Source organism: Takifugu flavidus, chromosome 21, assembly GCF_003711565.1.
Source record: "Takifugu flavidus isolate HTHZ2018 chromosome 21, ASM371156v2, whole genome shotgun sequence".
NCBI classification, from domain to species: domain Eukaryota; kingdom Metazoa; phylum Chordata; class Actinopteri; order Tetraodontiformes; family Tetraodontidae; genus Takifugu; species Takifugu flavidus.
In genome coordinates, this window is record NC_079540.1 from 6,170,140 (window position 1) to 6,194,586 (window position 24,447).

A 24,447-nucleotide genomic window follows, 5' to 3' on the forward strand; every position below is an offset into this window, starting at 1 on the left:
CCCAATAGTTGCCCGTTAGCATTTTCATGACAAGTGAGAGGACGCTCGGCGGCACTGTAGCGATGAGCTAAACGACGCTCGGATATCGGCAGTGGAGCTACATAAGGGGGCGGGGTCAGGAACAAACCACGGGCCTTTAAAACCTGTGTTTTCATCCATGATTAGCACACATTCATTATTATTCTGAAGTGGGTGAAATGCATTGTGGGATACCTGGTCACGTCTGATGCATATAAAATAAAATGGGCGGAGCCAGAACAACTGGAGTGCAGTCGGCAGTGTGGCGGGAAGGGCTGGTGATGCGTCGCGAGTCCGAACCTTCAGGAGCAGAAGAACGATGGCGGCTGGCGTCCGGCACCATCGCTCGTGGTCGTGGACGTGGTCGTGGACGTGGTCGTGTCTCTGGATTGTCAGAGAGTCGAGGCCGCCTCTCACATACATGGTTGCTTTTCAATTTCCCCGTTGGCTTACGATGCATATTCTGAATGTGCACACACACACACACACACACACACACACACACACACACACACACAATAGGAGCGGTGGCAGGGCGCCACTCAGCCTCACATCCCGTTGTGTCACTGCACGCCTCTAAATTATTCAGCGTCACTCAAATATTGATATGGAAATCACAGCTGACGGAGAGCAGAGAAGCTTCTCCTCCTTCTGCTCCCTCTCTCCGCTTCGCCTCCTCGCCACTCGCAGCTTTTGATGCCGCTCGTCCGAATTTTATGTCCGTTTAAACCGGAAACGGCAGCGCTTGCCCCCCGACGTTCCGGCCCTGAACGGCTGCAGGTCAGGTTGTCAGAGAATCCGCTTTAATTCACCGCCTGGATCAGAACCGAGCTTCCTGAACGCGTCAGGATCGATTCCAGGATCGATTGCAGTCAAACCAGGAAGCAGGTGAGAAACACCTCAGGAGAAGAAATGAAGCAGGTCCTCTGTGGTGGGAGGAGATGTTCAGAATTCCAGACTCCACCAGTGTTTTTGGAATGTTTCCCAGCTTCCAGGTGTGATGACCTGGGAATGAGGCCGCCTGCTCCTGTAAGGCAACGTTGAGTCGGGAACTTTCTCCACCGGACACCATGTCAACGACATAATGTAGTATTCTTTATAAATTGGGGGTTATGGCAGTTTTAAATGGAGTAAAAGGATAATTAGCTGAATTCCCAGCTGATTCCGAATTGAATGACTGACAGTTAATTGCTTTGAAAGGCTTAAGCTGTTTTGTAAAATTTAAATTTACCTAATTAAACTGCGTAAAAACACGTCCAATGTCAGAGCAACAGTTTGAGAAGCCTTTTCTCCTCTTTGAACAAAATATACGGGACACTACCCATAAAAATAGGGAAATATTTGGCACTGCGCTCGTCCCGGTCCACCAGCGACCACTATATCGCCTCCCCAGGCAGCCCACGGTACTGCAGGGACAGCCAGGCTCAACAGAGGAAGTCCAGTACAAATGTAGCTCTGACTCTGAGAGTTTGGGGCGCGACAGGTCCAGGAAAGCCTCATTTTATAAAAACCCATGTAGCGGTCACATGACCTGTGTGTGCTGGAGCTGGTCAGCGGTCGCAGGTATTGTGATGGAACACTGTGTGGCTTTCGGTTACATAAAGCTCCTCCAAACATCCAGGTTCCTTTGTGGCTCTCAGCTGTGCAGACCAGCAGGAGCAGCGAGGACTGAGCGATCCAGACAGGCTTCGATTGGATAACAGCTTACATAATCCGGCTGCCTGGGAGAGCAGCAGAGGGTCATCCCTGTCAGCTGGGTAGAGAACCGGTATTTCAGGAAGCTCCTGCTCGGCTCCCGACGGGGCCTCGGCTCGCGTTGCACCTTTTTCTGATACTCGCAATCATCTGTCAGCAACACGGAGGTGTTGATGACCACACACCCTCACAGGGTGTATTTACACAGTTAAGATGTGTGCTTTTTTCCCCCCCTTGTTGCACATTTATGCTAGCGGCTAATACACGCATGCTACCTGAGTGCTGAGTCACTGTTACTCACACAGATGATCAAAACCCTTAAACATGTCTGAGACGCTCTGGCTGCAGGAGTGACTCAGCGGAAGCAGACGCCGCCGCCAACGTCACAGCGAGGCCTCGTTATCGTCGCAGTGGTTGTGATGATTCCAGCGAGCGTCACATCGGTTCTGCTGCCATCGGTTCTATCACCTCGCTATCTAAACAGGCCGGGGGGAGGAACAACCGAGCCTCTCTGGTGTCCTCTGTGAGGGAAAAAGAGGCTGCAGGGGGACGTCTCCGTCCGGTGCTTCTGAAACAACCGGTTCAACAGTGTGACGTCGGGCGGCGGTCTGGATGACGCGGAGCGTCCTGATGACAACATGCCTGAGGCGGGTGGAGTCCTGACAGGAAGTGGTTCTGGTCTGAAGGGGTTCGTGTGGACAGAAACAACGTCCCTGGACGCACAAGGGGAAAAGGAAAAAAAATCAACAATGGCTCTAATGTTTCCAGACAAATCATTGTGTAGCTGTTAGCGGTTAGCCCTCTAGGGCGTCTTTCCCAGGGAAACGCTGCAGATTCATTCATGAAGCCACAGATCCACTTTCTGGAAGATTTGAGTTCGTTGTAAATATCTATTAGCAGCTTAAGCCGCTAGCTGCAGCTCGCTGCCACGGTTGTTAAGAGGGACAAAAAAGATCTGGCCCATCAATGCCTGATCTGGTTGATCAGTTGATGTTTTCTCTTGGCTCCGCCCCCTTCACCGTTTTCCCTTGGCTCTGCCCCCTCCACCGCACTGGCAGGTCGCCGCTGAAGGGCCACAGAACCGAAGGTGTGGTCCCACTGAAGCCACGAGGGTTTCAGGCTTCCCGACGCTTCATCTCCCGCCTTCTGCAGACGTTGCCTCAGGAATTACCCAGAGTTCATAGTGCTAAGTTAAACAACGGGGTTACCAAAGAGCAAAGAAAGAAAAAGTAAACAAGAAAGGAGGAGGAAGTACATCCTCGGAGAGTCTAAACTGGCGTGGAGTATTATTGTCTGGGTGGTTGAAGGGTTGAAGGCCTGATGAAGGATTTCTGGGACCTTCTTCACTTGTGGGTGTGAACGTTCCACCAGTGCTTTTATTTCTGTTTTATTTAAGTTGGTCACACAAAAACCTGGTTCCCTGGCTGTTCCAGGCTGTTCCCTGGCTGTTCCCTGGCTGTTCCAGGCTGTTCCCTGGCTGTTCCAGGCTGTTCCCAGGCTATTCTGTGGCTGTTCTCAGGCTGTTCCCAGGCTGTTCCCTGGCTGTTCCAGGCTGTTCCCTGGCTGTTCCAGGCTGTTCCCAGGCTATTCTGTGGCTGTTCCCAGGCTGTTCCCTGGCTGTTTCCTGGCTGTTCCAGGCTGCTGGATCGACAAACACGACAGGGAGACAATAGAGCCACACGTTTTAGAACATCTCCTCTCTCAACCTGAGAGTCAGTGAATGCAGCACGGACCTTCAGAACCCTCAGGTCCGTTTGACCTTTTCCCCTCCTCCGCTGATCCGATGCTAGCGGTGCTTTAGCATTCTGGTGTTGAACTTGAGCCTGCACCATCTTTGATGGAGGTTCTGCGCGAGCGGGCGAGATGTAAACAAGGCCGTGGATCTCCGATAGGTCCCAGCTTGGGTCCATCTGAGGTTTCTGCCTTGTAATATTGAGTTCCAAAAGTCCCTCGGGACGGTTTCAGGCTCCACCCACTTAGCCTTAAAATAGCTTCAGGGACGAGGTGGGAGTGGAAGCTCTGCTTCTACCGTCATGGAGTCCATCCCGGAGGGGCCGGGTCACCAGGGGAAAGCCCCCGTGAGGCGTGAGCGAAGCCTCAACCCCGAACGAATGACTCAAACAATCACGTGCAGTCAGATGCTGTTGTCTTTGTCCCCCCGATGACACGTCCCCCTCTGTCCCCCTCTGTCCCCCTCTGTCCTCCTCCCACCACCCAGCAGCTCAATCCCTCTTTGTGCTCTTGAGCCGCTCGTCTGTGTTGAAGAGACCTTCTGTCTCCAACAGGAGGCTCATCAGCGCCATCTGACAGATGAAATGAGGAAATATGAGGAGAACTAAGTGGAACCAGCTGCGTCCGGATACGTGGCTGCGGCGCGCCGCCGTGCCCAGCGGCCTCCGCCACTGATAAAAATAATCCTGCCAGCTTTGGTACCAGCCGAGCGTCAGTGACGGCCTCGACCGGCCCGGAGGACCACGGGCTCCGTCTTTAAAAACCCATTTTTAACTAGCAAAGAGCGCACGTCCAGCTCTGTGATGCCGCTCACACCAAACCTCTGTGTCAGGGATATCAAAGGTTGCGAGTTGAGCTCCAGAACTGGCTCCAGGCTTCCCTGGAGTAAAAGGCGCCTCTGACAGCAGCCAATTTGTCCGTCAGATTTAAAGGCGCCATCAAAAGGGAACGCCAGGAGGATCCACCAGGTCCAGGAGCTGATGGCTTCTCTCTCCAATCAAGCCTGAGCAGAACAAAAGCCACCAGCAGGGCTGAGTTACGACCTGACGGGGGGGGTGAAGACCCTGTCCCCTGGCCGGACCTCTGACATCACCTTATTTAACAGAAATCCACCCAACGCATCTGAGAGCTTCTTGAAAAATGGGCAGTTTTCCTGACAGCAGCTGATAAAACCCGGAAGTTCTCCCAGTGGGTCTGGCCCCCCCACCTGTCCTGGTCTGGCTCCGGGGCGCTGCACACCCTCGTCTTACTGTCCAGCCATGTCCCCTTCCCCCGTGACTCGGGTCCACCACGGCGCCCTGACACCGCGTTAGACGCGGCCCATCCGGCCGGTCACGGGAAGACGGGTTGAATCCCGCCTTTGTGCGACGACGGCGGATCGGTTGTGAATCGGCTCCTCTGTCTGATGCATAAGAGAGCGATTCAGCGCCGGAGTGGAGTCAACAGAGCCAACAAAGAGCGCGCGGAGGACGCCGCGGCGGGCTGATGCGGCGGAACACAGGCGTGGCGGCGGCGCTCCGGATGAACAGCACCGGCCTTCAGTTTACATCAGCCGATCGGCTCCGTCTGAACCTGTGACCAGCTGCTGACTGAACACATCGTCCACGCTGTTACCGTGGCAGCAGACGCCCGTCACATGTCACCAAGGGCCTCGATTAACCGGTCACATGACCACACGGCCGGAAGAGGAACGACGGCAGACGAGGCTCCCGAGTGGGAAATGTCGACAATTAACGTGTCGCTAAACGCTAACGTGTCGCTAAACGCTAACGCAGCCTAGCATTAATGTAGCAGTACCAGGGACGGAAGTTTGAATTTTAGGGACGTGTCATTAGCGTTCGAAGCTAAACACGCGGCTAAAGCAGCTCCAGGTTCCGTCCGACGTGCACAAATGTCAGTGCCACCGCAGCAGCTGTCAATGCCGCGGGGTAAATGGCGCGGTGCGACCCGTGCGCGCCTGATTAGCTTCTGGATATCCACATCGGAGCCAGATGTTTGCGCCGCCTTTCCCCGACAGATCTGGGGGAAGCGGGAGCGCCGCTCCTCTCTCGCGCTAATGAGATGAGCTGGGATTTGCTCCAGTCTGCCGACGCCGCCGTAGCCCGTGTCAGCAGCTAAGCCTCCCATCGCTTTAGCCCGTGAGGGCGCCGCACCAGGCCGGCGTGGGCGTGGCGGCGCTCACCTCTGACATGGGTGAGTTTCCTTCCGGGTTCGAATGAAAGCGCCATCGTTAATGAATGAATGAATGAATGCTTGTCGTGGTGCGTTTAAGGACTGACGGATGGGTCGGGAACTGACAGCGCCTCTCCACACTGTTGTCAAACTCCACTGAGACCTCCCTGTTGTCAGGACGCTCCTCTCAAAGGACGAAACTACCTGATTAAACGGAGGATGAATAAAACATGAGCATGAACGAGTGAAAGCGCTCTCATTCATGCTCTAATCCCTCCATCCACCTCCGTCTGTTTGTTCTCCTGCCCTTCACTGCCCACATTCCTCAGCCTGGCCCAATTTGAAACACAAAGGTCTGACCCCTCCACACACACACACACACACACACACACACACACACTCACACACACACACACACACACACACACACACACACACACACACACACACACACACACAGAGCTCCAGGTTTTCGCACATGTAGCTGTTCTCTGCATGTTTCCGATGCAGCCTGATCTCCGGTTGGGTCCAGCTACACCTGTACAGAAACCACCTCCGCTATCGGGTTTTCCTGGGAACTTCCCAGCGTTTAGAAACGGGATCCGTCTTCATTCTTGGCCAACTCAAATATTTTGGGGAAAAGAGTTCCTGCGCTTAAACAGGATCCAAACCGTGGCGTTGGGGCGTTTAAGCGCTAAGCTAGGCCGACGAGCTAGCTCAGATTTAGAGTTTAAACATCCTCTCATGTGGAATTTACAGATTCGGAGACGATCTCTCCCGCTTCGTTCCAGCAATTACTGAGGTGCACGGAAGTGAAAACTCCTCCGAGTCCGGACACTCTTGTTTCTAACGCCTCGCGTCGGCGAGGAGCTGGGCTCCGTTTTCATGTCCGCTTCACTCATAATTAGTCGTCACAGCGGGATAATCAGCAACCGCTGAGCTATCCGACGCTAGCGGACAGTTCTGAGGGTTCTGGGTCGTCTCAGTTCTGACCCAAACCTGGAATTTAGCCGCTTCCCAACATGGCTACTTGTCCTGGTGAGACGTGCTGTCCTGAGGACACAACCTGTCCAAGTTAATGCTCTTGCTCCGCCCCTTTTTGACGTGACCCGTGCGCTACCCCACAATGCATTTCACCTCGGCTAGCGACAGCGATGGCGGGACGCACGCGACGACAACAATCGGCAACGGATTTGTCTCCTAGTTAACAGAACGGTTACTGGTTAACAGCTCGTTGTCCAAACAAAGCAGCTGAAACGCCGTCGGAGCGGCGCTATTTTTACTCCGCTGCCTCCGATCTTTGATCCTTATCACCTCGGTTCTGCCAAAGCTGCTCGGCACCGCTCTGAAACTCCATCTGTTGGAGTCCCTGCAGGCTGGCTACCTGCTGTACACACACACACACACACACACACACACACACAGTTTGGCTGCTGAAGTGTTGGGGAGCTGCTGCCCTACATCACCAAAGTGTTTGCAAATTGGAGGCAGAAGTGGGTCAGAACCCACCCAGCAAACCGGGAGCAGCGATCCGCCGGACCGCCAGCGTCTCTTAATGATTCGCCATTTTACGCCTGCAGAGGAATGTTCTGTCCAAAAGGAAAGTGCAGCCCCCCCCCCCCCCCCACTTCCCCCCAAAAGCTGGGAAGGAGTCAGAGTTTTTTTTTTCCCCCTCCCCCGTGCGCGCGCACGTGCACGTTTTGCTTTTGAAAAACCTCGCGGGGAAACAAGGAGGAATGCTCTAAATAACCACGGCCACGAGAAGATGGAGGCCGTCCAAAGCCCGGAGTGAAAACTCCAAACATGCTGTGGAGCTGCCAGTCGAAAACAATCAGAACGCTTCCGGAAAAAAAATGCGTGAAGTGACCAAAAAAAGTCCGTTTACAGAGCGGAAACGGGCAGCAAAGGCACAGAATCACCTGTCAAAAGCCTGTCAAAACCTCCTCTTTGAACCTCTGAAATCAGCGTTCGCTTGAGCTAATTGCTAACGTCGTTAGCTAACTAGCTTTCAAAGTCCAGTTCCAGTCTGAACCTCGTTGACCTCCGCAAACACACCTGTAAACAACAACAGTGTTATCAGAGGTTACACCTCCACTCTAAGCCAATCGCTACCTCTGAATCGGGTCACATGACCATTCCGATCGTCTCAGGTGAGCTGGAAGGAAGCAGGTCGGACAGGTGAGGCCGAGCCCGAGCGTGGTGACAGGTGTCTGTACAGGTGATACCGTTCCAGTCCAGCTAGCCTGGAGCAGCACCCGTTAGTAAACAACAGATAAGATAATGTTGGACATTTTATACAGGAAAGGAACATTTTGAGGCCCTTATACAGAAAAATACAGCTGTTGTCACGGTAACCGCATGGACGACAGGCTTTAGCTAAGATTTTGGAGCTTAAAAATGAAAACATTCACACTAATCTACCTCACATTGATCCAGAACACCGAGCGTCCTGCTGGGATGTGTCCGAACGCTAACGGGATCTGACCGCACGGCCGCGGCAGCACCGGACCGCCGGGGTTTTTGTTAGCCTGGTTTCTGGAGACTTAAATATTTACATTAAATAATGTAAGTACAGCCGATAATAAAACTAGAGTACTGACGTGCTAATGCCCCTGAAGAGCTTTGTGTCTTTTATCATTAAGAACTACTCTGATTTAGCCCTTGAAGGCTAATCTGTGCGTGAATATCTGTACCTGTAGATTTGTGTCATTCCCAATAATGCTAGCATGACTGGACCATTAGCCCAGCTCTGTTCCTTTCGATTCTGTTTATGCTAAATTGCAGGTGCTGATACACCATCGAGGCAGGTATTTCTGCACAAAACTAAATTAGCCAGCGCTAAGTGGGCTAATGTGCCACGCGAAGTCAGCCCTTGTGAAATTTGGGTGATGTTTTCCAGCGATTTAAATGGACGCTGAGCGCGCTTCACTAGCTTGAAGAGCACTTCAGGAGCTAAAACCCACCACACGTGTTCCACAGGAGCGCTGCGCTAATCGTTGTTTTTGACATTAAAATGTCAGCTCGCAGATAATGTCGGCTATTCGCGGCTCCGTCCTGAAACGGGGAGCTAGCCGCAGAGGTTTGCTCTGTTTCGGGGAGGTTGGTGAAACCCGATGGTGGGAAAGAGCAGCGAGCGTCTGAAAACGAGCCAGCCAGTCTCGGATCATCAGCGTCAACCGCCAACCTTCAGAAATCCCAGCGGGGCAGCGCATGACCTTTCCCCAGGGATCGCCATGGCGACCGCCTGTTGAAGCAGCAGAGCGGGCTGCCGTCACACTGCGAAGCTAAAGTTTGTGGAATGATCAGGATGCTAAAAATATCTCACAAATATCTCGACGCTAATGCTAATATAGCGGCTGTTGTTCTGGGTTTCCTTTTTAAAGCCCAGGGTGATTACAGTTGTTATTAAATAGTTATAATCTGCTAAAGCGAAAAGTGCCGCGTCACAGTAATGTGATGTAGCCTAGCTTGCTCATAAATTCCATGAGGATAAACATCAAAGCAGGAAAGATGTCCTTTATAATGGTTGGGCATATTCCACAGATAGAAGCGGCACGTGTCGGCGCGTCAATGATTTCCCGTCAACAGTAATCGGATCACGACATCTGGATCGTAAACACACTATTCCAGCAACTTTCTACGGTCTCAGAACCGCCCAGAATCACAGCACTTGGATAAGAAATGACACTAAATTACTTTGTTGTCACAAATGAACTGATTAGCATTGAGCTACGATCAAAGCTAAGGTGTGATAATTCGGAGTTCGGATCATCGGGTCAGAACCAAACGCGGTTCTGAGTGACTCAGCTCTGCTGCTCCAGCTGACCTCCAGAAACCTCGGTCCAGTGGCGGAGGCTTGTTTATTTGACGTCCCAGAATGCACTGGGACAGAGGAGACGGGGGGGGGGAGGGGCTGTTTAGAGGAACAACAGCAGGGATCCTTCAGCCAAATGGACACGTGTTTATTCTGGGATGTTTCCTCATCGCTCACTGGAATCAGAACAACAACAGAAAAAAAGGTTGTTTACTTCTGAGGCCTCAGCTCAGCAAACAAACGCCGACTCTTTAATCCGGCTAATTTTACGACATGGTAGCGAAACCGGGAGACTGTTGTTGACAGTTGTGGTAGAAAAGATCAGATTAGAGGGAAAAGTTCACTCAAGTGATTCTTGGCAACGGCTCACGCTCATATTTCAGCCCTTTTAGCAACTTTTATGCTCGACCGTCTCACAATCCACCAGTAAAATCCTACAGTTAGCATCCTGATAAGTGCTTCTACCAGCTGTTAGCGGTTCCTCAGTAACTCAAACGAGCCTTAGTTTTGCTGATGGTCTTCATAATGGCAAGTTCTACAATTTCTAGTACAGCCGGGGGTTGGGGGTGGGGACAGGTGTAGCCTAGCATGTGCTAACCATAATATCGTCTGAATTCTTTTGTTGGAATAGATGTAGAATTAGTAAAAATCATAGAAATCGCGTAAAAGACAAAAGCACCAGAACGCTACACACACTCCAGGAAGTGTTAAGGACATTTAGCAGAGTGGTGCGATGCTAGCTGTACGAGAATTTGTCCTAAAATCTTCTACCTGAGTCCACCATTTTGAATTGAGACACTTTTTAGCATAACGTATTCTGTGAAATCTGCGTTACGGTCGATTTTTAGGGATCAGATAATTCATTATCGCAGTGACTTTGGGTGAATAATGTGATTTTTATCGGAAATGTAACAAACAACGATGGAGATGTAATATTTGCTAATTAAAGTCAACAACGGGGGAGTCTTGAGAGTCTGTCCATAAAACCACACGACATTTACGGGTCAGAACCAATAAAAAAAGCCTTAAATTGCCGTCCGGGGCCTCGGAGCAGCCGCTCTTCGCTGACAGTCGCCGAGCAGAAACCGTAAATGCTGACGTAATAACGGCAACCTGCTCCGTGACGGGGGGGTTGAACCCCCAGAGGACGTGTGTGTATTAATAACTGCTGTTCCTCCTCATTATCACCCCCGAAAACACGAGCAGCAGCAGCGTCACCCAAACAAGCCCGTCGGGAATCTCAGGCTAACGACAGAGAGCGAGGACGGCGAGGCAACAATATAAATGTGAAATAACTGATTAACAACCAAACTCCCTCTGGCAGGCAGCGGTTAGGCTCCGCCCCTTTGCTACAGGTGACCGTTTTACGCCTCCATTGTCCACGTGACGATTTTCAGTCTTGATTGATAGCTAGTTGTTATTCATGAAAGGGGCGTGGCGCCGATCCGTGGGCGTGGCCTTTCAGATGGGGCGGGGACATTCACATATAGGCTTCCTGTACCCATGCTTTGATGACCTTTCAAAATAAAATGCTTTGTGGCAACTGATGCCCGTGGAGGCAGAAACCCAGAAGCCTGAAGAAAAATATAAAACCCAGAATATTAATTTTACAAAGTCAAAACCTGAATTTGGGTTTTGGGGCTCGTGTGGCGTTCAGGAGCCACCACCCTGATGCTCTTGTTGTTGACAAAGATCTGAAACGTCCCCCCTCCCCTGGAGTTGACACGGGGGGAGAGGTCATAAGGGTGTGATACTGGTGCCGGCGCTGCACAAGTGGGACCGCACCAGCTCTGAACCCAGAACCAACCAATGAACCCGGTTTCTGAGCGTCCGCCACAGCACCAGCTCAGCTAACAGCTAACAGCTAATAAATACTGACCCCGTCCCAGAACCTCCTCCCATACCGGCGGTTCAGGGTATCATTCCGTGTGAAGGGAGTTCTTCTGTCCATCAACCCAAACGGGTCAGCACCTCATTAGCAGCCGGCCGCACTAACTGCCGGGCGGCGTGCTCGGGCCACTTTATTGGTGATAAACAGGCGTGCCAATAAAGAGTCAGAGCACTGAGCTGGCAGTCAGGGAGCGTCTCAGGTCGCTTGGCATGTAGCACCACGCTGGGGCTGGGATACGGCGGGAGGGGGGAGGGTGAGGGGGGAGGGGGGAGGGGAGCGCTGCAGCTCACAGCGAAGCCCAGCGAACACAAACAAAGAGGCAGCCCAACGGCTCTCTCTCTCTGGGTCTCTATGTCTCTCTCTCTCTGGGTCTCTATGTCTCTCTCTCTGGGTCTCTATGTCTCTCTCTCTCTGGTCTCTATGTCTCTCTCTCTCTCTCTCTCTGGGTCTCTATGTCTCTCTCTCTCTGGGTCTCAATGTCTCTCTCTCTCTGGGTCTCTCTCTCTCTCTGGGTCTCTCTCTCTCTCTGCCCCCCCCCCCCCCCACCCCATACATTGCCAGGAAACCAGGTTGGGCTCAGATGGAGGGGGAGGGGAGGAGAGGGAAGGAGACCAGGACCCAGCAGGTGTGCTCCTCCGGCTCTGCAGCGAAACGCGGCCAATTTTCAACACAGTTTACGTGAAGCTGAGCTGCATCTCGGATTCTCCAGTACCCGAACCCACGACCCCCCCAGGGAACCTCAGAAGGATCTCCGATCACGCAGACGTCCCTGGGGGGGGCCTGGTCCTCCAGTCTCCTGTGGGGACGCGCTCGCCTTCATCTTGGGTGAGATGTTACCCAGCCACAACGTCATATTTCTGGGGAGGACCAGGCTCAACGTGAAGGGTGCGTGTCCCCACAGAGATAGGAAGACACCACAAATGAGCAGTCGCCCCATTTCCACTGACATTACCAGGAATTTATTTACTGGAAATTGGTGCCATTAAATATGGCTGATGTTTTAAAGGGGGGGGGGGGGGGGATGTTACAGAGGTCGGGCTGCTGTTGTCCTTCATATTCTTAGAATCCATTTGTAAAATTCTTCAGCTTTTCTAAGAATTTATTTTGCGGCGCGCTACATAGCGCCAAACGATCCATAAAAGTTCCTGCGGTGGACCTTCAGCCAGGTCAGACGAGTAGCAACGCTTTAGCGCTGCCGTTGCTCCTGATTTGTTGTTTCTTTTACTGGAAAAGAGGTGATGAAGGTGAAAAACATCATGTGACCAGTTCAGGTTGGTCTGACTTCCAGCCTATCAATGCTAACCCCAGGTGGGACCATCGAGGCCAACAGCACAGCAGCCGTTCAAAAAGCTACAAAATCAGGTTTATGAGTGTGTTAACATGGTGAGAGGTGAGCTTTCAACTGTTACCATGGGAACCAACCTTGCATGTTTGAGGGTTAGCAGCAAATTTAGCACAGCAAAACATGTGGCATTAGCTGGTGCCGCTGACGCCAGGACCCAAGCATGGAGGTAAAGCTCCAGATGCAGCACGGGGGCACGACTGACTTCAGCTCGGTTTGCCTCAGGCTGAGGGTGCGACACCCCCACATTCCAGGTGGTCAGAGCGGGACAGCTCCGGCCCCCAGGGGCCAAACGGAGACGGAACCGCTCGTCGAAGCCTTTAAGGGCTCAGAGTCTAGAGCTGTTTACAATAACAGGACACGGCGAGGAGCACGTTGACGTGCGGGAATGTGCTGACCTCAGCAGGTAAACGCCACCTGCCTGTGTCACACGCCGGCCCCGCCCCCTCCCCCGCCCCCCCCCCCCCCCCCCCCCCTCCCCCACGCAGCGCCAGTGTGAGCCAGTTCTTTAACAACAGAGCGGCTGGAGTTGCAGAGGTGCTTCTCTCCACTTCCCCCTCCCCCATCCACGTGTTCCTGCTCATCTGGACGGGCATGAGGAAGGCCACATCAAACACGTGCTCCACGCCACCACCGCCGCCACCCCCCTCCCTGCCCCCGCCGTCTCTCGCTATCAGCCTGTTTTCCTCCGTCCAGCCCATTTTTCCCAGTGCTGTGTGATTTACCCGAGCCTGGGAGACATGTGATCACTCTGCTGGATACCAAGAACTCTGGGCAGCCGGTGTTTTGGGAGGAGGAGGAGGAGGAAGAGAAGCAAGAAGGAAAACAAACTGACATGAGCAGCCAGCTATCAGGACATTCTGTTCAGACACAGAACGTGCACCTACTGCCAGGACAGAGCCGCCGTGTTTACCCAGAACTCGTCACATTAAACATTCTCGCGCTGCTGCAGTTTTGACCCCGTCGGAGGTCACGAACGGCACCTTTGTGGCCCCGTTCGTAGCATGTTAGCGCCACAGGAGCCGGGAAGGATTGTTGCTAATGGAGACACATGTAGGTCCATATCTGGATTCATGTTGGGGACTAAACACAGCTCTCAGCTGCAGCGTACACACCTAGCCTGCTTGCTAGCAAATGTCGGTGCTTGTTTGTGCCACTGCAATGCTGGAGCAGCGGTTTGATCCTGTCGTTAGTCCTAATGTTTAGCTGCTTAGAGGTTCTCTTGCTAATTGGTCCACGGGAAAAGGAAACATGAACGACAGAGCGTCAAAAATGTCCCCCCTGTCCAACAATCGTCCGGTTTCTTTTCTCAGGAGGTGTGGGGCAGAAGGAGTTGTGCAGCAAGACTTAGCCGTTAGCTGCTAACAGCGCGGCAGGTGCGTTTAAAGCAGACGTGATCTTAGCACCAGCTAGGCTCAGAAGACGAGAGGAACTCCAGCATTGCTAAGAAGAAAATCCAAGATAGCCACTACATTCCTCACATCCTCGTCCATTTCTCGGACTGGATGCTAACGAAGGCTAAACTCGCGTTATCATCTCTAATTTGTGCATCCGAGGGGTGGATTCAGGTGTGATGTTGTTCACAAACGTGGCCTGGATCAGCACGGCGTCACAAATACATAAATTGCCTGTTATTTGCTTATGCAAGCAATTAATGGGAATCTTACTGCGGAATAAAGCCCAAATGAATCCGCCGCCGCTCTCCTGCAACCTGAGCTGACCCAGAAACGGCTGTTTTGATGATTATTTCATGCCGTTAGCAGATTAAAGCTAATTAATTCCACTCTTTCCTTAATCAGAAAAAGTGAATATCAGCTCAGCCCACCAGTGTTTTCATTTAACCTTTTGCTATCTGGCAAATGCTTCATCCCTTCGCAGTCAAAACTGCCCTTTCCAACCTTTTTTAGCATGAGCGGCGCGGCTAAGTGTCACATTTATGAGCGTTAGTCACTCTTTCCCACAAACTGCCTCCTCGTACGCGCCGCTTCCTCAAACACGTCGCTATTTACTCTGCAGCTTTCGGGCCCTCGACGCCTCGACACAGCAAATAAATCAAGAGGAATCGGCTTTTTATTGGCGAGGACGCGACTGACGCACAACAACCAGGTTTTCCTGTAGCTTGTTGTTCGCAGCCGAGGCTTTTCCACAACAGGGGGGTGGGGGGGTGTGAGGGTGGGGTGTGTGAGGTGGGGGGTGGGGGGGGTCCAACCCTGGATAAGAGTTTCCTAACACCGTCCAAATGGAGAGAGAGCGCAAACAAAATAACAGGGTGGAGAAACAGCATTCCAGGAGCGCTAAGAATAGCAAACTGGACCCTGCGCTCCCGGCACGAAGTTCACCACCAGTCTTAGGCAACAGCGCCATGACTCCCGGCACGTTGGCCCGACCTCGCCGGGCCGCGACGTGCGCTGCTGCCTGAGCGCAGGTTGAACGCATGCTTCAGATAAGCCGGGCTGCTCCTGCTCGTCCGTCCTGGGGAGGTTTAATCCCTCAAACTGGTTTTTTAGCTGGAGCTGTGGGAGGTTGCCAGCAGAGCAAATATCCGCCCATTCCCAACACGGAGGAGAAATACTGGATTACCTCTGTCACAACACCACGAATCTACCAGCATTAGTCAGAAAACAGAACTGAGGTCCACAAATTGGATTTTTCATGGTTTGGAGTCATCAAATGACTCCCAGCAGCCTCTAAAAATAACTTTGTCGTAATCTCTCCATCATAATTGCTATAATTGCTCAGGCTCCGCCCCCTCCGCCTCTTCAGCGACATCATCAACAAACAGCAGCAGAAATTAAGGACACAGAAGAGCCTCGGCTGATTGTAACCACAGAAACCAGTGCTAGCGCTAAGTCTGCAGCGCTAAAGATCAAAGCAAATATTTGGACTGTAAAGAACAAAAGACCCGGAAAAGAAGCAAGACAATGCTTCATCTTTTCAGTGATGATTCAGTCATTTTTCAACCCTTCTGCCCTCTAATTACAGATCATTACACTTTCGTTAGCGTCGCTTATTCAATCGGGGGGAAAAAATATCAAAGAGGGCCGGTTTAGGGGTCAGAAACTCCAGAGTTTCTCATCTCATTCGTGGGATTAACTGTGGATATTTTGGGTTTTCCGGTTAAACATGGTCACAAGAGTGAGAACTCTTCACTTCACTGATGTGACGTGAACTTTGTTTCACGTGATTTTTTCTCTTATATGGACAAACAACATCTCGGCAGAGGTCACTGACTCACGGCTGGAACAACAGGCACATTATGTCGACATTAGTCACGAAACCGAGAAAAACACACGTCCATCTATCGTGTCATCTCGGCTTATTCGACACTGTAAACACTTCCTGTTTTGCCTTCCGGTGACCTCTCGGTCCCACCTGCCTTTAAAAACATCTCATTCCATCTGAAGCTCAGAGGATTCCAACCTTCCCGCCCAGGCTGCAGCTAGCATGGCTGCTAACATGGGTTGCTAATTAGCCGTTGCCGGACTCAGATCCTCTGATCCGGGGCCGTTCTGGTCGGTCCCCTCGCAGGTTTTGGCTGAGCCAGCAGGAAAGACGAGCGGGTCCAATGACAAAATAAAAGACACTTTGGACCAAAGACGTTCCGGAAGATGCAGGAAAAGTCAAGCGAGGAAAACTAACGTGGCGTCTTTCACTTCGGCGGCGCCGGCGGCAAGGACGGGCGGACCTTGCTGTCGGCTGGTGTTGGTATCTGCAGAACAGCCCCAGAATAGATTTGCATAGTCATCCGAAAGGACCCCACAGAGGCAGCAAAGACCTGCAGAGAAACACTCGCAGTTAAAGCGGCGCGTCCTCAGACCGAAGAGGAAGAGGAGGAAGAGGAGGAGCCTCTGAGGGCTTTGGGTGACTTTGGAAGCATCTTCTCAAGGTTTGCCCTCAGTGGCGCCGCCGCTCGACAGGAACACGCAGCCACAGTCGGCGCCGAGCTTTCCTTTGTTCCTACAATCCACCAGAGGCGGCGGCCTCTGGAAGCTAGCGCGCACGCCGCCGCGGCGTTGGCGCCGCCGGGGCTCGTCTGCACACATCTGCTCTTCACGTTTAAGAGTGTTTGATGACATAAATTCATCAACCGGCAGCGTTTGTCATATGTAAACAACCCAAATGACCTTATAAGGGCATCACAAGTGGCCAGGAAGTGAGCTGCAATACAAATAGTGTGGCCCCGCCCCCTCAGCATGGGATAGGCTAGACCTCCTAGACCCTGATGGATGGATGGATGGATGGATGGATGGATGGATGGATGGATGCATAGATGGATCACATGTCCAGTTTTGATTCCGAACGATCCGTTTATCCGGACTCGCTCAGATCAAACTCAAGGACTAAGGGAAAGGTGTGAAGGTCAGAGGTCAGCTGTGACCCGTCTAACGGCGTGCTGCGTCCTGCCCTCAGCCGTGCACGTTTTGAAACCGGCCCCGAGGACGGTTGTTGCCGCCTGGTTCTTCTCCTGTGGCAGAAACGCTTCCCGAGAGAACCTTCACACCAGGAGAAACTGCCGTCAAAGACGAGACGATCCGCAGTTTATCTCGGATTAAAGCGTTCTCAGCGTCTCGCTCGCTCTGAAGTGGGAAGTCGCTCGACACAAACCACCGTTTCACCAGTTTCCTGTTGCAGACAGCCGAGCTTCCTGTGTGTGAAAACAAGATAAAGAGTTAACAGGATCAGACCTGATCCAGGCAGACGGGACTGGGAAAGGTTGCCTGATGCGGGTGTGTGTGTGTGTGCGTGTGTGTGTGTGTGGTGTGTGTGTGTGGTGTGTGTGTGTGTGTGTGTGTGTGTGTGGTGTGTGTGTGTGTGCGTGCGTGTGTGTGTGTGAACTCAGAGGGTGTTGTTGGCCAAATGGAACTGCTGGAGCGCAACCCGGCTCACACCAGGAGACCCAGGAATCTGAGAGGGACCCTCCCCCTCCCATGCAAACACAGACATTAGCAGAGGAGCAGCACCTCCCCACACACACACACACACCACACACACACACACACCAATAAAAGAGCATATGTTCTTGTTTCTCCTACCTGCAGCAGCAGGTGGGAGGCCCCTCCCCACTAATTCGTGCAGGGGCAGAAGCGACGAGGCCCCTTTATTGTTAAACCCCCATCAGAAATCTGATCTGAGGTCTGTGTTTCCTCTGGCTGATGACAAAAAACCAGCGTTACTCCAGGACCGGCCTGAGGTCTCTGCTCCTCCAAACACGACACAGTTATTGTCTTTGAAAAAGGCAGCTCAGATTCTGTCTTAGGCCGTTGCTAGGCTAGCTTGTTTTCATGCTAAGTGGACCTGGGACGAGTATCCAGTCTGGATATTTCCAACTGTACCTTAACCCACATAGCGCAACTTGTGTACGACTGCTTCCATTTATCACATATGCTATATGCTAACTTCACTGTAGCGAGCACAAAATGTTGCAGGCAGCTAGCAAGTATCACGTTCCAATGAAGAGATTGCAACCATCTGCTTAGAAAACAACACCAGCACCTGGTCGCTATGAAGAAAAGAAGCTAATCAGTTAACAAGCTAACTCATTAAAGCCATTATCTTTATTCTGCACTGCAGCCCACCACTAGGGGGCCATCAATTATCATTAGCATAGCTCTATCTGACCTGAAGCCTGTTATGTGCAACACACAGGCTAATTAGGAGCTAGCAGCTCAGAACAGTCAGATGCAATCACCAGACTGGTGGTTGTAAACATGCTAGCATGGTCCAATGCTTTGCGTCAACGTCTGCTGGACGCTGGGTGTAAAGACTCGAGCCTGATGGGTAATTTCTTCAGCTGACCTTTCTGCAGATCTGCTTTCGCTGCGCTCCTGTCCTCAGGAGCGCGACGGCGGCGGCGGCTAATGCGGCGGTCTGTTGTGATTACCTCGCGTGCGGCTCTGCCCTTCTGCTAACAATAATTGCCTTTTGTGGCAAGTGCATTAATCACGTAGTGACAATTCATAAAGCCCCCGTTGGAATAAGACCATACAGGAGGGACGGAGGTGGGGGCCGCGGGGCCTCGGGCACCAGAGGCTGTGAGTAATATGAAACCTGGACATGTGGAGGGCGGGGGGGCAAAGACAGAAGCTAACATGCAACGTCAACCTGAGCTGAGGCTTTTGTTCCCACAGTTGCACATAAACAAATCACGGCAATTACTCCTTCTTTTGCATAGAAGCTGCGGTCGCTACGTAGCACAACAGGAGGCTAATGTGGACGCAGAGCCCATGAGCAACGCTCAGCGACCCAGAGTCGCTGGTTCCCTTCTTCAGCTGGACCGGCGCATAATCCTCAGACAAGCAGAGGTCAGACGGAGCTGTCGAATTAGCGCGCGCGGCCGTGTCCGACAACATTTGACGACGCTCAACAGAGCAGGAGCAGTGTGAGGCCTGAAGATACTGAAGCTAAATATTCTGTTAGCTTCAGAGCTGCAGATTTGAGAGACGTTAGCATTGCATTCACGGTATAGCAGGCAGGTGCGATTTACCACACAAAGGAACCAAAGTGGCTGCTGTAGAAGCTAAACAGGAAGAGGTTTTCCCCCAGAGCAGAAGAGACTCTGGGCTAACATCAGCTCCAAGCACCCTTAAAATCGTGGAACACTACCTGAAAAGTCTTTGAAAGTCATTAAATCCTGGAAATGTACGTGCTATGTGCTAAGCACCGAGAGATTAGCATTTTCTCCGGTGCTGGCGCCTTTTTGTGGCTCGGTACTCGGTAACCTATCGGTTGTTTTGTGGTGTAGCGGGTCGACCAGCAGAACCTACGAGTCACGTGTGTCGATGGCGCGGATGCTAACGGAAGTAAGAAACGTGGCTTTTTAATGTTTATCAGACGATCGCTCATTTTATCTTTTAGTCAACATCCCATAATTTCTGTAAAGTGGGTGGAGATGGAATTCTGGGGCTGGTGCGCTCATGTGACCTGAGGGCGGAACCAGGCGACGCTACAGCGCCACCAACCGCGGGGGAGGATAAACGACGTCATGATCTGAGTTCGTCGCTCCGGATCAGCTGGTTAAAATGGTTCCCGTTTGGTTCCCGCGAGCTCCATCCTGAAGTTCCTGATCATGATCCCGGTAGAGGGGACGAAGCAGGACCCGGAGCTGCGCTGCCCCGCCGGATCAGTGGAGCCACTTACCGAAGGTTTCTTTGCTCAGTGATTCGGAGGGGGGGGGGGGGGGGGGGGGAAACCAATGGCAACAAAGGAGACGGGGAGGACGGAGGCTCCGCCCCCTCCCCTCCCCGCCCCTCCCCCTCCCGCTCGGTGCTTTATAGACGCACATAATCCCGGAGTTGACCCAGAAAACAAACTCCTCCGCCTGCACCGCGTCGCCGCAGAGTTCGAGTCCGCCGCAGGGCTGCATGTAGCCGCAGCATCAGCCGGAGAACAGAGCCCGCACAGCCCGCACAGCCCGTTCGGACCCCCGCACGGACTCCACGCTCACACACCGGGTAGGTGTCCGGGTTCTTGCTCAGGTGGACCGCCGGTACTCTGCGCTTCTGCTGCGGCTGGTTCGGAAACAGGTCGGTCGGACCCGCGGCGCCGCGGACGCGCCAAGCGTGATTTTAACGCGTCGTTTGCGGTGATTTGCGTATTTCCAGGCGGGATCACGAGGCTCGTCCAAAGTGGCGGGTTCCGTGAACCCAGCTGGAGGTTCGGTGTGTGTTTGTGTCAGTTCTGAGCGGGTTTAAAGCCCCGCCGGCAGTCGTGGATCACCTCTGGATCTCTGATCCTGCTGGTGCCGGAGGTTAAACAGGCGGACGGACCCCGCAGGACCCGCAAAGTCCCGCCTGTGAGCCCCAAACCCAGTTGGAGTCAACCAGGACCAGTTCTGGTCTGATCCTGGCGATCATGTGTATTTGAGGATGAGGGGCTGACGGTGCGTGCGTGTGCGTGTGTGTTCCTCCGCGGGCTGCGGGGGTCTCTGCTGCCCCCAGCTGACACCCGGTGCTGGTCCCTGCAGGTCTCTGCTGGTCCACCGCGGAAGGTTTTCGGTTCTGGACTCCGATGTGACTCCGAGGTTGCGAACAAAGGAACCGTGTTGGGGGCTAAAGTGTGTTTAAGGTGTCACAGAACCACACAGACACCAGCTGATCTGGAATGACCCCCCCCCCCCTCAACTGGAGCCTACCCACAATGCAACGGGGCTACATCGCGCTGGTTAGCTTCCACCTTTTGTGACGCTAAAGTGAAAAATCCGAGGCGTGTAATTTTAATCATGGGTCAACACTGACGGAGCACCAACCGTCTGTTTTTACAGTGTATAGCACAGTTAGCATGTTAGCATCCGTACGTTGTGGCTGTTATGTTTCTAGTAGAGGGACAAAGGGCTCATTTTCGTCATTTCTGATGCCTAAAAACATCTTTTCTGGACTTCCTGTTCTCACCAGTAGGTGTCGCCAAATGCTACAAACTGTTGTTGTTGCTACCGTTGTTGTCGTTCCAGGCTACCCACGTTAGCCGCCGTCAGCTAGCCGTTTAATCCAGTTTTCTTCCGACCACCTAACCGTCAGGCTAATGCTAATTTGAGGCCGGCGGAAGTGTTGCGTATTTCAATAACGCTGTCGTGGCCATGCTAAGCTAACCCGGGCTAACCTCCTCTGGTGTCTCCAGGGCGACAGGTCGGCCATGGCGGACCACATGATGATGCCCATGACCCACGGCTTCAGGATGGGCATGAACGCACCCCCGCAGCACAACGGCCAGCCCGGCATGCGAGGCCTGCCCGGTGGTCAGGTGATGCACTACGGCCGGAGCCCCCAGAACATGGAGGCCATGCGGCAGCGGCCCGGCATGGTCGGGCCCGGGGGCGTGGCCGGGCCCATGAACGGCGCCCAGATGGCCGGACACCACCACCAGATGATGTCCGGCACCATGATGTACAACCAGGGTCCGCAGCACCACCACATGCACCCCCCCCAGCAGCAGCAGGGCGGGGGGCACCCGCAGCAGTATCACCATGGCAACCTGACGTCCCAGCAGCTCATGGCCAGCATGCACCTGCAGAAACTCAACACTCAGTACCACGGGCACCCGCTGGGCCCGCCCGGCGCCGGCCACCTGCCCAACGGGGCGCAGTACCGGGTCGGCCCCAACCAGCTGGCGGGCATGCAGCACATCGGCGGCCCGTTTGGGCCGAACGGCATGGACATGGACCTGATCGACGAGGAGGTTCTGACCTCGCTGGTGCTGGAGTTCGGTTTGGACCGCGTTCAGGAGCTGCCGGAACTCTTCCTGGGACAGAACGAATTTGACTTCCTGTCGGACTTTGTGTGCAAACAGCAGCCGAGCACGGTGAGCTGCTGAGCACGGCGGCTCGGGAAGCCCGGCCCGGCTCGCCCCGGGACCGGACCGCCCCGGGACCGGACCGCCCCGGAGGACCGCTGACGGGCCGCAGTAGCACAGCGAGAGGAGACAATCTCTCTTTTCTGTTTGGGTGTTTCTGTGTCGGTGTCGTTCACAGCGTGGGTTCGGCCTCAGAACCACCAGAGAACTGGACCAGAACGCACCGAGTTCCACTGATCTGAAGCCAGATCGGGCCACCGTGGTGCAGCGGGTTCTGTCTGTACCCATCTGGCCCCGAGGTTCTGGGATGAACCCTGAACGTGGTGTCCGGACCTGTTCTGTGACATTCTGTGTTCTGTAGCAGCAGCATCTCACACATTCATCAGCGGCGGTTCTGGGAACGAGGACGGAGCCATCCAGAACCGACCCGTCACCCCGACCGAAGGCTGGTTCTTCGGTTCATGCTAAAGGCGGCGCGGTCCCGTGAGGAGGAGCGGGAGAACGCCACAGTGGGAAGTACGTGTCCGCCGACCGGGACGTGGTCGGTTCTGGGGTTCTTTAGAGGGTTCTGGTTCTGGACCACAGAGTAGAGATCATCCAGAACAAGAGTGTTTTAAAAAAAAAAGACAAAAAAATAGTTAGCATTTGTGTTATTTGTGTCTGTGTGGTCAGTGCAGTGAGGCATTTAAACGCTGTTGCCCCTCCGACGTGCTGGGGGGGTATTAGTGGGGGAGGGGGGTATTAGTGGGGGGGGGGTCCCCCGCAGCACCTAGCTTCATCATTATTCATGGTTCCATTGATGAAGCTAGCGCTTTAGCTGCAGATTAGCTAGCGGCGCTGCTGTTTCCCAGCGTCCCGAAATCGTCGGAAAACGCCGGTTTCGCGGCGCGAAAACGGCCGGAATAAAGGAAGCCTGCTGGCCTTAGCGCGACCGTGGCCTCTGAGCGATGCTACCTGTTAGCGTAGCATCGTATCGCTGTACTGTAGAATAGAGCCCAAACCCACCTGGAACCTTTTTAAGGTACTTTGTTCTGGACGGGATCGGCTAATTTCGCTGTGTTGATGTGAGTCTGGCGACCATGGACCCCCCCCCCCCCCCCACACAGGTGCGAGGCCTGTAGCTTTAAGTGGACTGTTTGATCTAGCGTGCCCCCCCCCCCCCCAACTTTCCCACAATGCAGCTGAGAATGTACAGTTGAACTGTTGGTGGGAAATCAAAGCTGGTCTATAAACGTGAGATTGTACTCTGGTTCCAAAATTACACTCATTCATTTTTGCCCCCCCAATACCCCAATACCCCGACAACACCCCCCCTCCCCCCAAAAAAAGCTTTTGTAATGTTATTGATTCTATTTTGAGAAAATGTATTTATTTTCAAATAAAATATTTATTTAAAGCTGGTTTCCCGTTGTCTCTCCTTCCGCCCGGTTTAAAAATGGGACTTTTTGCCGTTAAAAGTTCGTTAGAAACTTCGTTACGTAATCAGAGTTGTTGCCTGATTAGTCAGGAAGCGACGGCGGACGTGTTCCAACCAGGAAACCACATGACCGCAGCACAAACGGGCGTCCCGAGTGTTTGTTTTGGCCCGTTTGCCACTCAGAACCTCCCCCGGTTCTGACCGTTACCGGACCGGTGCCGCGGGGATGCGTGGAGGGAAAAAATAAATAGCTTCATTAAAATTCTAATTAGCTGTATAGTGAAGTCGCGTTGAGGGGACCTGAAATAGCGGCTACATGGCGTTAGCCGCGGCGGCTACGCGTCCTTGAGCTGTTTCTTTTAAATGAAAATGCGCTGATGACCTCAGATAAGCGCTACCAAAGCGCCCTCGGGTCCCCCCAGGTGCTTTTCCAGCAGATAAAACAGATCAATGACCTCTAAGATGACCTTCAGGATAACAGCCCCCCCCCCCCCCAACCCCGTCCGTTCCTCTTCCTGCTAAAGATGCTAAAGGGCAGGAGGAAGCTAACGCTAGCTAACGACTCTGCTGGAGCTCCGCAGATCTGAACCAGCTTATCTGCTCTGAAACGTAAACAGGAAGCCGACACACGGCGCCTCTTCCTGTAGCGCGGCGGGCGCGCGTGCACGCCCAGAAGCCCTCAGGTCCAGACCAGGAACCCTCTGGAACCGGAAGACGCTGGTCCGGATTATGGTGGGAACGTCCGGAACCGCGCTGTCGCCACTGTAACGGAGGCTTTGTGCGTAACGTTGGCCTGGATTGACCGTTAGCATCGCAGAGATTAGCCACCTGGTCGACCTTTAGCTCCGTAGCTCCTCTCTGAAAGCGCCCCAACGTGTTGCCGTTGAGGGCCCCGCAGATGCATCCTGTGCGTCGCCATGGCGACGCCCTGTTTTGGCAGCTGTTAATCCATCAAACCGATCTTTGTATCGCCCAAACCAGCTGCGCCGGGTCGCGTTTCAGCGCTCGCAGGGTTCTTTTGAAACCGAAAGCTGGTTCCTGGCCGAGCCTCCGTACGCCGCCGCGGCGTCACGAGCTAACGG

At 53.3% G+C, this 24,447-nt stretch overlaps 1 protein-coding gene across 3 annotated transcripts; it reads left to right on the forward strand.

Annotated features, from left to right (window-relative positions):
• The first annotated feature begins 19,929 nt into the window (after positions 1-19,929).
• cited4a (Cbp/p300-interacting transactivator, with Glu/Asp-rich carboxy-terminal domain, 4a) lies at positions 19,930-23,348 on the forward strand. 3 transcript variants are annotated; one of them, XM_057020401.1, is made up of 2 exons: positions 19,930-20,114; positions 21,277-23,348. In XM_057020401.1, the coding sequence occupies exon 2, from the start codon at positions 21,292-21,294 to the stop codon at positions 21,967-21,969; it is 678 nt and encodes a 225-aa protein (XP_056876381.1). In that variant the 5' UTR covers positions 19,930-20,114; positions 21,277-21,291; the 3' UTR covers positions 21,970-23,348. The 3 variants fall into 3 exon arrangements, with proteins under 3 accessions (XP_056876381.1, XP_056876383.1, XP_056876380.1); XM_057020403.1 differs by having other exon boundaries at positions 19,951-20,114; positions 21,285-23,348; XM_057020400.1 differs by lacking the exon at positions 19,930-20,114 and adding an exon at positions 20,201-20,823.
• The last annotated feature ends 1,099 nt before the right edge of the window (positions 23,349-24,447 follow it).

What these genes read in the sequence shown, in the direction of transcription:
- cited4a (XM_057020400.1), top strand. Translation starts at nt 20,764, where the DNA reads ATGACCCCCCCCCCCCTCAACTGGAGCCTACCCACAATGCAACGGGGC. An exon ending in AACGGGGCTACATCGCGCTG is followed by an intron (nt 20,824 to 21,276) that starts GTTAGCTTCCAC and finishes TGGTGTCTCCAG; the next exon opens with GGCGACAGGTCGGCCATGGC.